Here is a 14,616-nt window from a genome sequence, read left to right as displayed (position 1 = left end):
TGTCAAGAAGAAGGTACAAGGAACAATGCTGGGAAGAAGTTGTTGCCTTACTGACTAGAGTAGACATTAGAAACCCCTCCAGTAATGCAAGGTGTTGCTAAGGAGTATCTCTTGCTTTCACAGAGGATGGCGTGAGTTGAAACCACAGTTAAGAGGGCAGAGTTTTGTTGGTCTGGGATTGGGTATGGTTATAAAGTCTACATGCCAAGAACCAGCTTGGATCAGTAGATCCTTATTCATTAGATCCAGAATCACGTCTGGCTGTGCTCAGACACTGTTCGCAATTTGCTGTGTGGCCTTTCCCCTTCCTTTGCCTTAGAACTGCTGAAACATAGGCTAGGTCTACCCTTGAAGCTGGGGTTGTGATGCCCAGCTTGAGTAGGCAGGTTTTTACTCAGGGTGGCTAGCCCATGCTTCTGTGGGTATACTACTGTTTTTAGTGCACTAGTTGAATGAAAGCTGGCAGGAGTATGTCTACTTGAACTAAGCATCACACCCCAGCTTCAGGTGTAGACATAGCCTATGGAAGTGGGTCTCGCAAAAAACCTTTATCTCTCTGTGTAACCTAGAATGGTCACTCTTCTCATTCTCCTCCAGATAAGTTTAACTCTCCAAATATACCAAGATGTAGGTACACACAGCCAGTGATTCCTGAGCCTGACACATGTTGGAGCAGTGAGAAAGACCTAATTGCATCAAACCTACTCTTAAGTTCATGTATGTGGAGCCCATCAAGCTGAAAGCATCCAGACAGCATCTGCTGTTATCAAATCACTCGTGAGTCCAGCTAATTAAAATAGAGCTTCATTTTTCTGAACCATTGTTTGGCAGGAATTTGAAACAGGTCTAACCCAATTTCTGCGTGTTTATGAGCCTTTATTATATCAAAGGTACTTTTCTGTAAATGTACAGGGCAGCGTTAAATGAATTGATCCGCACTGTATCACTGTAAATGCACTATGGAGTTGCTAATGATTTCTCTTTCAGCTTTCTGGTTTCCAGACATGTTCCAGAAAGCTTGTTTTCTTCTCTCCCCTGTTATCCTCTTTCTCCCACTTATATTTCTCTCTTCCACACCCCCTCCAGGCTAGTGGGTGGTGGTGGTGGTGGTTGTTAATAATAATAATATTTATTAAAACATTTACACATTTGTGGCAATATGCAAACATAGAATAATAAAAGTTAACTTTATACTCCAAACTGGTATAGAAGGTCTCTGTATCTACTGAGGTTCTTACACAGTGCCCATCTGATGGTACAAGAGAAAGTATGAATGTTGCTGTGTTCAATCTGTTTGGAATGGTGGTGGGGTGGTTTTTTTTTAATTTAAACTTTTTAGATTTTCAGAGTACAAACCAGTATCATATTCCTCCTCATAAACTGGTACACAAGGGATAAAAATACACAAGAATGTGCTCTCTGAAGGCTGGCTCTGCTTCTAGACATCCAAAAGCTAATTAATTAATACTCTGCAGAAAGAGAATACCACACATAGGGATGTTCAGTCCAGTATATATCAGTCTGTGTAACTGCTGAGTAGAACAGTAAGAGGAGGAAATAACTATTTCCAGATATTTACAACTAAATGTGTTCATATCACATTCTGAAGTCTCAGAGTACTGTGGTGAAATTAAGAAATGGAAATTTAGGGTTAGTGTCAATAAAACTTCCTGACTGTGTAATGCAGTGGTGGGCAACCTGCGGCCCGTCAGGGTAATCTGCTGGCGGGCCGTGAGATAGTTTGTTTACTTTTGCACAGCCGCCCACAGCTCCCGTTGGCCGCTGTTTGCCGTTCCCGGCCAATGGGAGCTGGAGGAAGCAGCGGCCAGCACGTCCCTGCGGCCTGTGCTGCTTCCCACAGCTCCCATTGGCTGGGAACGACGAACTGGAGCCACTGGGAGCTGCGGGCGGCCGTGCAAATGTAAACAAACTGTTTCACGGCCTGCCAGCGGATTACCCTGACAGGCGGTGTGTGGCCTGCAGGTTGCCCACCACTAGTGTAATGTATTAGGTCAGGGGTTCTCAGACTTCTGTACTGGTGACCCATTTCACACAGCAAGCCTCTGAGCCCCTTATACATTAAAAACACTTTTTAATATATTTAACACCATTATAAATGCTGCAGGCAAAGCGGGGTGTGGGGTGGAGGCTGACAGCTCGTGACCCCCCATGTAATAACCTCACGACCCCCTGAGGGGTCCTGATCCCCAGTTTGAGAACCCCTGTATTAGGCTATGACATAGTCTCCTTAGGAGGATGGTGGAGGCGTGATGTTGTTAAAAGTAGACTAGACAAAGCATTAAAAATAAACTGTAGGGAGCAATCCCCCACTATCAGGGGGTGGAGTGGATGGCCTGTTAGGTCTTTTCCTTCTCTAGTTTCTGTGATTTTGTGGGGTTCTGTTGATGGATGCACTTCAGGAAAGGCTGTTGCGTTTGAGAGAACTTATCCATCCTGGAATGACTTCCATGGATGATCATCACTTACATTTCAGAGCATTGTATTTTGCATTTAATGCAATGTGCCCCAGGTGTATAGTCAGTGTAAAGCTCAAGGACAGGATTCATGAATTGATACTGGAAACAACCATAACATTTAATACTAGCAAATTTCAGGGAAGACTCTGCCAAATGTGGGGACATCAAACTTTTGAAGTGCTATCTCATCTGACGTGTTTTTAAAGACGGTGCAGGTTGTTCCCATAGAGGTTTAGTGGTCCCTTGATGATGGGGGCATTTAACACTTCTCTGACCTCTCTTAATGCTGGTAGAAAGAGGCAGTGATAGCATAAGTAATTGAAGTACCTCAGATCAAGTGCAGCATGGACTGTTGCACTGCGGGCTTCCCTGCTCACACTCCTGCTAACAAGACTTGACTAATCTGGAGGGCACCATCTCTTGGGGTCTGTTCTGTCTGAGTTTATTCAGTCCTCACTCTGTCTCCTGAGACTACCAACAAAAGGATCAGTTTTGCTATGGACACCTGTCCTGCTAAGAACTATGCTGTGCCTAGCAACTCATATCACCTGGGCCAGTTTGCCCAGCTTGTAATGTTCATGGGATGATGTGAGGGACCTGCATTCTGTGCTCTGCCAGAACACTACAGTGGAGAAGACACTCTTGGATGGCAGAGTCACCCCAACCTTGTTCTGTGCGAACCTGGAGTGGGTACCGAATGAATATGCATATGGACCAAAAAGGGCTTGTGTATGCCCCAGTGCTTCCTGTGTTTGCATTCATTGCTCATGTTGCTATTGCAGAGAAGCAGCTTTAATCCTGTCATTCTTACAAAGAAATGTTGTTCCCTTTTTTGTTTTAAAACAAAAAAGTGGGTTATTTAGTTTGAGGTTCCCAAAGCCCAGGAAATGCATCTCTAGGGCTCCTCGTCCATTTGGGACCTAATGAAATATAGAAAATACTCTATAAAAGCGCCTTTATTACTTTAGTTGCTTAAATGTGGAGTTTTTAGCCATCAGGTTAATGTTTTTGTATCATTTTTTGATTCGATTGCAAGCACTTTTCCAGGTATCTCTGCCACTTGAGCGCTAATTGGATTTCCGCAGATAAATGGTGCTAGCTGTAGCCCTTACCTCACTGCGTTCTTGCTTCATCATTATTTTATTTGTTTTTACTGTAAAGGTTAATAAATCTTTGTATGTTTAAAGCATGGAAAATGGCAGGCAGGCAGGCAAAGGACCACAGCATGAAAGGGGGAAATCTTTGCAGTGCTTTCTCAAAATTGAGTGAGGCATCGTGCCCTTTGCGGTATTTTAAAATGGCCAGTTGGGTGTGTTATGTGGTCAACTAGCAATCCATAATCCTTTAGATAAAAAGCGTTGATCTCTCCACTAGTTCTCAGACAGAGCTTGAAGGCATTCCAATTGGGTTACCATTGATTTGGGCTGGGGAGGACACTAAGTAGCACTGGTCTGTTTAAGAAGAAATATATGGAGTTTTTTTGTTTTGTTTTGTTTTTTAAAGGAAAATTGGAAGCCTTTTTGTACAAACACACCTTGGTACCCCTAGATAATCAGGAAAGTCTATAAGGAACCTATTAATGTACTAAGGCCAGGAAAGTAGAAAAGATCAAACCATCTTCCTTTTGTTCTAAAGATGGGAAAAAGTTAGATTGCTGTTCTGGACCAGGCACTGAATATTGGGCTGATGCTTTTGCAGTGGCGTGGACCCAGGCATTCAGTATTGTGCCAGTGCTCTGCTGCGGCATGGACCAATCATTGAGTTGGTGCTAATGCTTTGCAGTAGTATGGACTGAACATTCAGGGTGGGTGCTAATGCTCTCTGCAGCATTTTGTAGGTAAAGGCTGGTGGGTTTTTTTTCCTGAGGCGGGTAATTGTTTATTAATTTTTTAGTAGGTAAAAAGTTTAATTGTAATAATCCTTGACATATGCTGACTGCTCCAAGGTTTAAGGAATAAGCAATGTTGTTTTGTAGCTTCCGTGCCTCACTCACAGTGTCCCTGGTTTAGATGAAGATTTCTGCATTGAAACTGTGCAGGGGCAGGATTTCTTCAGGATAGTTTTCTGTGGTATTAATCCTTTTGGACATTTGAACTTGATCTTGGACTGTGGGAATTTGCTGAGAGGTTTTAGGTGGAGAAGGCAGGAGACAAGGTGTGTGAATTCCTTGTGCATATATGCTGCTGTATTGGTTGAGCCTTATCTTGAATATATCATTGCACCTATCTGCTTTGTTTCTTTAAATAGTAAATATGAGATCTCTGAAAGTTGCCAAAATGACCCCATCGGAAAATGAAAACTTCTCTTTGTTCTTGGAATATTTATAACATGGACAGCAGCTGTGTAAGCTTTCCCCACACTTGCCCTTGCATTGTGAGCATCCTAGGAGTTGAAAATGAAGTTCAGTCTCCATATTCATTCACTCTCTTCTGAAACTGCTCACATAGGTTTCCACTTTTGAAGGAGAATTTTTGTGATGTGGGTGTCTTCTCTGTTGGAAACTGGACAAAGACGAGTGACGTAGCTGAATTTGAACTAATAAAACTGTATGCCTCTAACACCTCCCCCACCCCCTGCCCGGGACCATCCAACCCTTGCCAGTCAGTTTTTCTGACCCATACTAAGTTGCTATCCTAAAGCAACAATTAACAACAGTTACAAACTGCATAGGCTGCTTCATCATGTTATTTTGTAGTGCAGTAGCAACTGCGAGCCTCAGTCCTAGACGAGGACCCCATTGGGCACTGTACAAACAAAGAACAAAAAGACAGTCCTTGTCCCAAAGAGCTGACAATCTAAAGATGTTTATGTAAAATTATCATTTGCTTAAATGTTCTATATCCTTCCTCTCTCTCTGCCACTTCCCAGTTGCTGTGGCTTGCATGATTTATTGTGTACTTGTCTGTATTTCCAGCTTCTCAACCATTTCCAATATCAGACCTTTTGTTTGCCAGTTTCTTCTAGCAGGCCTGGCTCCCTTCTCCCTCCCCAACCAACTGTGCTCGTATGCACTCATGTTTGAAGTTTTTGAGGTACAGGCCAAGGTACAAGTGTGTGAGGGCTAAATTAACCATTAGGTGTAAGAATCCCAACCACAAACCCCTATTTCAGCCCCAGTCACATGGTTCCTGTCATGACAAGGAAAACACAGTTTCCAGTTTTCACCATGCATTGCCCAAGTAGTGGAAGGTCCATCAAGCAGTTCTCTATACAGGAAGTTCAAGAAACTGTGGCGTGCTGATTCTCCAGTGCACAAGATTCATTTCCCTTGCTTACATCTTTGGTAGCAACCTCCACACATGGGACACACATTGGGCCTTCTGCAAGGGAGTCTGAATCATTTATGCACTTTGGTTAGCCAGCCTCTTGCCTGTGGAATCACAGGAAGCCAAGTTGGTCTGAACAATGACCCTGTTCTGGTGCATCTCTCTTGGGTGATGAGCCTTCCAGAGTCTAACATTCCATTAAAATTTTAATGCTTGGATATTGTCATTAGCCAGGAAACAAGCCTCCCATCTCCCCCTCCTCAGTCATCCTACAGTGTAATTGCATGTGAATGGAGATCTACCAATTCCTGTTTGTCCTGTGCTTAAAAGGATGAGACAGTTACTTATTATTTTATCCTAGCAGATTTGAAGATACTGTAGTTAGGGTAAAAGGAACAATCCTTCAAAAGCTGTCAGGACTGAGATTTTTCAGAATGTCAGTGGGGTGGGGTGAGGGGGCTGGGGGTGTTGCCATCAGCTAACTCTGATTATTATATTCTGCATATTTTTCGTCCTGGAGACAACAGGGTGAGCTCACGGTTCTCCTGTAGTGAGCATCTTGGACACTGAGTCATTACATTCCTTTGGAGTGATTCAGTGCAACAGCTTGACACCTTCATTAATTTTACAGCACAGAACTTCAGTGCTCTCTAAGCTTCCTTTACAAAGGATAGATTTAAAGGGAGCTAATACATAACTGGGATGCTACCCTGAAGAGTTATAAAATGGGAGCCTATGGAAGTCAAGAAATCAAAATTCCTCACCTTGCCTCATCATCTAGCACCTATCCCATTGGATCAGTTCCCTTACTTGCCCTTGGCGTGCTGGCATCATCTATATTTTGAGGCCAGACCCTTCACCCACTTCCCTGGGGCACTGACCTGCTGATCCATGTATATCCATAATGATCCAGCACTTTCAGCACTGAGGTTACTGCAGTTATTTCTGTAAACAGGACTTCAAATAATTTCCTGACAGTTGGTTTCAAAGCCAAGCAAATGGCAAATGTCATCTCTTCTCCTCCGCCCCCCACCCCCCATTCTAAAATCTCCTTTGGTGGTAGCATCAACAATTGTAGGAAGGTTTCCAAAGGCAAACAAATGAGAAAAAAAGAGGCTTTTAGAAACTTATTTATTTAGTATGCGTATTTTTCTTCTGGGAATGGGAGGAAATACAATTCTTTACTGTCCCCTCCAAAAAACCCTCTGACGGTGCACTCCAGGAATAAAGGTGTATGCAGCTTATTGGCTTGAATTTTATAGAAGCATTTGTTAATATAGCTATAATTACAGGTTTTATTAGAGATTTCTTTATAAATTGTTTTTTCAGGCATTTATTACTTGAGGGTAACAATTTATTTTGAGTTGAACTGGGGACTGCAATGTCTCATCCTCCTTTCTGAGATAAAAAAATACACATTCTTCCTTGTGTGTGTGATGTGTGCGAGTGTACATGTGTACATATATGTATGTATCTCTGTAGAGTCTGGCTGTTTTAAGGCTTGTGTTTCTTTTAAAGTATGTGTAGTTTTCTGGTGTTTATTTATTGCAAATGTATAATACTTAATATCAGCTTTGTTCTTTTAAGAGTGAAATTTTGGCAAGCTGTCCATCATGTTTTAACCAGAGCCAAAAAAATTTAAGATGACAGACATATTTCATTTTGAAAGGTGGCTACTGCGCAGACGAAGTCGCTACTTTTCATAAGGGCTTTTACTTCATATATCAATGTGTTTTAAGAGAGACTTGGGTCAATAATACCATGCTTTAGAATTCCCTAAATACATATTTACACAATAGACCTTAAAATATATTAGTCTATCATGTCAGCTCCTGTAGGCTGCTATCAGGGATGTTTTATGTCCTTAATATATGATACAATAAAACTTTATTTTTTATTGCATTTTTCATACAAACTGTATCCTGGAATGCTTTGTGGAGTTAAATAAAAAAGTTACAAGGTTAACATTTAAAAAGCTGAAGGGGAGAAAAATTAAGAGGTATATGTGAGGGAGAAGGTATTTTGAGATGAGATTCAAAACTAGATGGAGAGTCCACAGCGCAGAGAGAGAGAGGAAGGTTGCAGAGGAGAAGGCTCTTAGACAATGGTGAGGTTTTGTGAAGGCTGGTTATACCTGAGCAAAGGGGGTGGAAAAATCAGGCCCCTATAATCAGCTGGAGGAAATGTGAAATGGCTCCTGAAACGAAGGAGCTAAGAATGGGGGTGTTTGTGTGGTCTTATTTCTGTGGATATGAGAATACTGAAAAAATAAGAGGAAGAAAAGTAAGTGAAGGGAGAAGGTGTCCCACAAAACATGGGTAGATAACTACAAGATTTTGATTCAAATCAGTGAGAATAGGATAGCAGTGAACGAACGCTTGGGATTTTGCAACTTCTTCCTTTTAACTCATTCCATTGTGCTAAGGGAGTGCCAGGAGTCTCAGCTCAGTGGAGGAAGTCTCCTGCCTTTGGTATTAACTAGGCACAGCAAGGTGAGATGAAGGCGCCTTAGCTTGGTTTTTTCTGGCTTTTATTGATTTTTTTTCTGTCACCATCTTAATGTAAATTAAGCAGGGCTTTTTTGTGTGTGATAATTATAGATAAATGTATTTAAAGTAGATCTGGATTTTGTCGTCCCAGAGAAAAGGAGGAAGAGTAATTTTTTCCCCCCATCCCTGTCATATGTTCATTTTAATTAGCAATTTTAAAAAATTGAAAATAAAAGGGGAAAATGAATAGGTGTTGAACCAGCCTGTGATATGTAAATGCCAACTAGTAATTACCTAAAACCTCAATTTTCTTTCTGTTTCATCTTGCAAAACATTTCATTTCCACTGAGTGAAAACACTTAATTTGGGCTGCGTTCGTTGGTGAACCCAGCCGCTCAGATCCTGTGCCTCCCCCAGGTCTCAGCTAGGGGGAGTACTGGCTCTGTGCTTACACAGCTCTTGCAACTCTGTCTGTCCCAAGGTTATGCCTCTGGTGCCATCCTGGTGGTTTTACTCTGAGTGTTGAATGGAAACCCATCCCCATCTTTCCATGCCCAACCTTGAATCTGATTTCAGAGTGCCTTGCTCTTTCCAGTATTACTGAATGCTAGGCAGTCTGTGGCATATAATATTTTTTACTTTTCTCCTGGGTGTTGTCATCTTGTCATTCTTGAGTTAGATTTAATTCATAGAACTCTTTCTAGACTGAGTTTCTGGATCCCTGAGACTTCTGATTTTAGATTTTTATTGAACCTTCTTCCTCTGTCATTACTGTTTTGCTCTCTCAGTTCAGGATCCCTGATTTAAATCTCATACTGAGCTTGTTTTTTTTTTCTACCTTCATTCCTTCGGGTTCTGGATCCTGGGACTCTTGCTTTCTATTTCATACATTTCTCTCTCTATATTTTGAGTGAGAGCTATTAAATTTGACTTCCTAGGACTGTAAAATAAAGTTCATGTAGGTTTTTCTTGCCTGTTAACTTTTGGGAGCTGTCTTTTAATACGTGTTTCTGCAGCATGCAGTGGGGGTCCCGTCCTGGTTGGGGGCCAGAAAGAAAGCTCTGTGTACCAGGGAAATGTACATTCGGAGCCTTAGAGCCATGTCTCTCTCATTAGTGACCTCCAGATATTCTGCTTAGAAAGAACAAGTACTTTTTGTGAAATTGGGGGTCCTGGGACCCTGAACCCTGCGTTAAGAAAAGGTGGGGTTTGACTTGGGAACTGAAAGCTTGGATTAGAGAGAGCTCTGTGTGTGGTGTCCCAGGACCCTGACTCTAGAGAGCTCTGCCTGGAATCTCAAGGAACATTGCCTCTTTAGTGAGATATATGGCTTCGTAATTAGCCCCTTGCATTTTTTCATGAGTGCTAGCATCAGCGTTCTACAATGTGTTTCGCTGATTAACAGCTGCTTTGCAACTATTTCCTTGTGTCACCGATGACCATATTTGTCAAGTTAGTCCTGACAGAGCACTGATTTCTTACTAAAATGCAGCATTTCTGTTTGAAGGGGTTTTCTTGTTGCTCACGGTGCCAGGCTTTTAAGTCAGCCCTTGTTACAATGTGAGCTGGCTTTAGCCTGATGCTTGTTAACAGGATTCTGGGTGTCTCCTTTGGAGTAGGAGTACAGAAACCTTTCACAGACAATTTAATCTTCTGAGCCTTGCAAACCTGCAGCCTCTCACTGGGGGGAGAGGGGGTATTGCAGTAGGCTGTGTATTGATCAGTTCCATTTGCCCTGCAGCCGTGGCCTTCTGCTCTGGCTAAAATAAGGTTAGCTTTTGTTAATACTGCCATATTATTTTTAATACACTTTAAAAAATAACTCCCAATACTTTTACATACGTCATATATATTGCCAGTGTTGATTGCCTTCTGCACATGTAATGTAAACTATCTGGGCATAGTTCATGGCCTGTGCCTCCGTTGCTCAATGAAAAGGCAGGTTGCATTTAAACAGACACAAAGCTGTTCAGAGACAGACCTCCCCTCACGATGTATAATCTCAGACCCAACCTTTAGTTCCCAAGTCATCCTGAAGTCTTGCTCTGTGAACAAATACGATTCAGTAATAACCTACAGAGGATTCCCAATATGAGGGGATCTAATAAATGTCTCACTCATTGCTCCCCCAGTGGCACTTTATTTTGTTTTCCATCTTCATCTCTGTTTTCAAGTCCTGCATAGCTGTGAGTGTGTGGGATGATTTTTGGAAGGGGGTGGGGAAGAGGTTGCTTGCCCCTGAATCATCTTCTGAACCATGTGTTTTATTTTTCACATGCCAGCAGCTGATAAAGCAGCTTGGGTTCCTTATGTAAAAACCCTGTTGCTGTGAGCATAATAGTAAAGAGGGCTGACTTCATCTTCCTCTCCAACACCAGAGGAGAGGGAAATTGGGGGTGTGGGTGCGGGACTTTGGACCAATGTCAAAGTGCAGTGCCTTAGCCCGGAATTTCTCAAGCTTGCTGCACTCCCGCAACATCTGCAGTAAAGTTCTTGTCTCCATGTTTCATCTATGACATTGAGGTGGAATATTTGCCTGATTTTATGTAATTTGGGTGGGCACAAATATATCCCATGAATCGTCACGTTCATCTTCTAATTAGAAAATCAAACGATAGCCCAATATCTGCTGCAGTGTTCCCCCACACTATTTCTGATCAAAAGTATGTCTGCGTATGATTCCATTGCAGAAAAAAGGCTGGTGGGATAGCAGGTTTATGATGTTAATTCACTTTTAACAACTGAATACACTATTTTTCGTTAAGAAAAATAAAGGACAGAGATCTGCCGGTTAAATGTGGTCTGCTGGCCACTGTGTGCTGGCAGTCTGAGAATCGGAGTTGGTAATATGATTATGCACACTATTTGGCAATGTCCTAATATTAGAAAATTTTGGTCAAGTGTTACAAATGTTACAGAAATAGTATGGAACAATATGTTTCCAGCTGAGTCAGAATTCTATTTGCTGTATAGTTTTTCACCTATGCATGGGACTGAAAAGTCTTTTTTTTTTTTTTAACGGACTGCAGTTGTTCTTGTTCGTTCAAACAGAATGATCCTTAGAAAGTAGGAAAGCGCTCTTGTCCCTTCTTTTAAAAAATGGGCATGTTATCATGGCCAGAATTGTTTCATATGAACATTTTATACACAAGATAAATGAGGAAAATGAAGGAGATTCAGTTGAGGATAAGAGAAAAATATATCTCTTCTCTAAAGGCAAGCACAAACTTCTAAACTAGAGAAACATAGGCTCAGGAGACATTTTGGAGATGGGATGTAATAGTTAAGGACTTTGTTTTTGTAAAGTTTGTTGTTGCTTGTTTTATTTTTAGGTGTTATTTTTGTCTCATTGTTTTAAAATCAAGACCTTTGTAAAAAGACGTCAGAGGAAAATGATACAGGAGGTAGTTTGAATAATTTAGTTCTTTAATGTGGAGGTTTATTATTTTTAATGTTTTTGTTGAAATGTTTACATTTTGCAAAACAAAAATATCTCCCAATAAATGGCTGCAATCAATAGAACATTAAAAATGGATATACTTAAGAAAATAACAGAAGGGAAAATGTTTTGTTTTAGATTAATTTTTTTTTATATAAACTGATTAATATTAATGTATGAATCCAAGAGCTTTCCACATTCTGGTTCCGACAAGTCCTTTGTGTCTGATTTACTAGCTCACTAGAAGCAGGAGGGGAATGTGGAAGAGTTCCCAAAGAAACAAGTAATTAACATAAGAAGGAAAGTGGTTTTGATATGTTCGCACATCTATGTGTCTGCTTATTTGGGCATCTTTCTTATTCAGCACATTATCCTAAAGTTATTAGTTTGGGTGCTTTATATTTCTGCATTGGGCGTAGTGATATCAGAGCCATTTAAATGCGTGATTTGCCTGTCGCCAGCATTTCCAAGGGACAGATCAAGCGGCACATAAACGAGACCAAAATGTACTTTATGTGGGGTGTTCTGCTGTATTATTTTATGACTTGAAATTATTGAATGTAAACTAAAAAATCCAAGAGTTCCCCTCCCCCCTAACTTTGAAGTGTGCCGGGACTTTGTCAAATTCCCGTTAAAATAAAGATGTCAATTTCATCTCCCTTCCAAATTCATTTATCATGCTTTTTTAAAAGGTGTTTTCTGCTTTACCTGATGTTTAAATTGGATTCGCTCGTTTATGCTGTTCTTTGCTGTATCCCCCACGTTTTTCTTAAATGAATTAGTAATGACAGCGTATTCCATCATACCCTCTCTACAGCCACTTTAAGGGAAGCCTAGTGATCTAAACCTTTTAACCTATTAAAGATGATTTTCCCCAATTGAATCAGACCCACCACAGGTGTAATAACTAATCATTTAAACTACACCTGCTATTATGTATTTTTAAGCCATTATGCATGTTGGATAGATGATAATTCATGTTTATTGCATTGTCCAATGGATCCGTTTTGCCTACACTAGCCTGATTAATGTATTTAAAGAAATAAGAGATGCAATTTAAAAAAAAAAACACATTGATGGAATGCACTGAGGAGTACATTGAAAGTGCCATTAAACCCATCAGAACTTTGCTCTCTGACCAGAAATGCATATTCCAAGGGCTGGATTCAAAACCAAGGTGAAACTTGTTCATTTCAATAGTGATGCTGGGTTTTTTTTTTTCAGTCATGAAATTTTTTTAAAACAACTTTAAATCTTAACTCTAGAAGCTGCATTGTAGCTTGCACTTCTTGAGACCTGCAAATCCTCTTACTCCTCCTCTTGTACTCAGTACAGCTTATAGGGAATGCAGATGCCACCATTTGGGGTGAAAACCACACTCTTCTTCCTTGTACATGGAAGATCAGCTTCATCAAAGTGCAGGGAGGGAGCAATCTCTCACCTCAATATGGATGTGTCTGTCTTCTAAGTCAACTTCAAGTAGGTTATCCCCTTCTGTGCCACATCCAAAGCAGAAGACTTTTATAGCGGCAGATCAGATGGTTTTCCACAGTGCAGCAGGGTATACCATGTATAGGACTGGATGGCTGAGCGGATTAATATTGGAATATGGAGCTTTTCCCTTAGTGCTGTGTGGTATAACCCATAGTAGTCACAATGTGGTGGCTGCTCAGCAGACTCTGTGAAATGAGTTGGTGGGTCTCAACTCTGCGCACTGCATCAAAAGCACTATCTCAACTCGTGCAAAATTGGCCTCCTTGTAGATAATATCAGCAGAGACAAAGGATTGAATGGGCTATGGCGAGTCAACTCCCCTCATATCCTTAATGGTGATTCCTCCAGAACAGGCCTGAGGGCAGGGGTGTGTGGAGACTTTCCCTGTTATATACACAATGTACATAGAGAGGAATCCAGCACCTTTCACTGGCACTTTAAGGGACTGCAATCATTGTGTGTGTGCAAAAAATGTCATCCCAGTCCTTACACTCTGTGGAAATATGGGCCTTTAAGTCCTAAGTCACTTAAAGGTTCATCTTCTAGAGCATAATGAAGTCAAAGTTCTTAGACCAAAGCTGTATATAGCTTCTACCACAGCAGAGCATAAATATAACCACTTATCTGCCTGCCCAGTTGGGTCACTCAGAAAATAAAACTTAATCTCTATGTCTTTGGTAGGTTAGTGTGATCCAGAACAAGGAAAATAACCTCTCACCTGCTAATAACAGGCTCAGGTATCCTAATGGCGTTTGTTTCACACTAAGCAGTGTTTCAGCTTGGTAAAAGATGTTCAAGGAAAAACTTCTCTAAGTCAAAATATTAATACTGTACTATCTGATTAGAGATGAGCCTGAGCCACAAATTCTGATCTGGATCCAAAGATTCCCCAAAGTCAGATCCAGGGTCTGGTCCAGCCCATCAACATCTGATGCTGGATTTGATGCCTGGTGTTGTAGTTCAGAATTTATTTAGAATCAGAATTTTGAATGTTCTTAACTCAGAGCTTTTCACTCTTCTGTTTCTCCAATCTTCTCACCCTAATCAGATTGCAACAGCAGTGAAGTTTCTACAGAACTCCCGGGTCCGCCAAAGTCCGCTCGCAACCAGAAGAGCATTTCTCAAGAAGAAAGGTACAGATTCATCAGTCTCATTCTCTTTTCTTAGTATTAATGAGGGGGTTTAGGGGTGGGATGTAGGCCAGGAGTTATTGCTGTGGAAAATTAGGTATTGAGGGGAAAAAGCTCTCTTGTCCCAGGAAATTTTTAGTGTGGAGTCAAGGCAGCTTCATTTTCCTCCCGGCAAGTCAGAGGTAATATTGGCACCAGACACAGCATTGTAGAATGAGTTATGGGAATTTTGGGGTTAACTACCAGTAGAGGTCTTCAGAAACTAGGCAGTTTAGAGTTACAGGCTAGATGGTCAATTCTAACTCCTTAATGACATTGGCT

The 14,616-nt window shown here is 41.1% G+C and overlaps 1 protein-coding gene across 1 annotated transcript in view; it reads left to right on the top strand.

Moving 5' to 3' along the window:
* The window catches only part of PEX14 (peroxisomal biogenesis factor 14), a 105,108-nt gene that overhangs the window by 39,712 nt on the left and 50,780 nt on the right, over positions 1-14,616 (top strand). Inside the window, exon 3 of the mRNA XM_084652061.1 lies at positions 14,214-14,298. Within this exon, the coding sequence (XP_084508187.1) occupies positions 14,214-14,298 (85 nt within the window). The remainder of the gene's footprint in view (positions 1-14,213; positions 14,299-14,616) is intronic.

This window comes from Lepidochelys olivacea (assembly GCF_965140295.1).
Source record: "Lepidochelys olivacea isolate rLepOli2 genome assembly, chromosome: 18".
In the NCBI taxonomy this organism is placed as follows: domain Eukaryota; kingdom Metazoa; phylum Chordata; order Testudines; family Cheloniidae; genus Lepidochelys; species Lepidochelys olivacea.
Note: the sequence above shows the minus strand (reverse complement) of the source record. Positions and strands in the feature narration are given on the sequence as shown.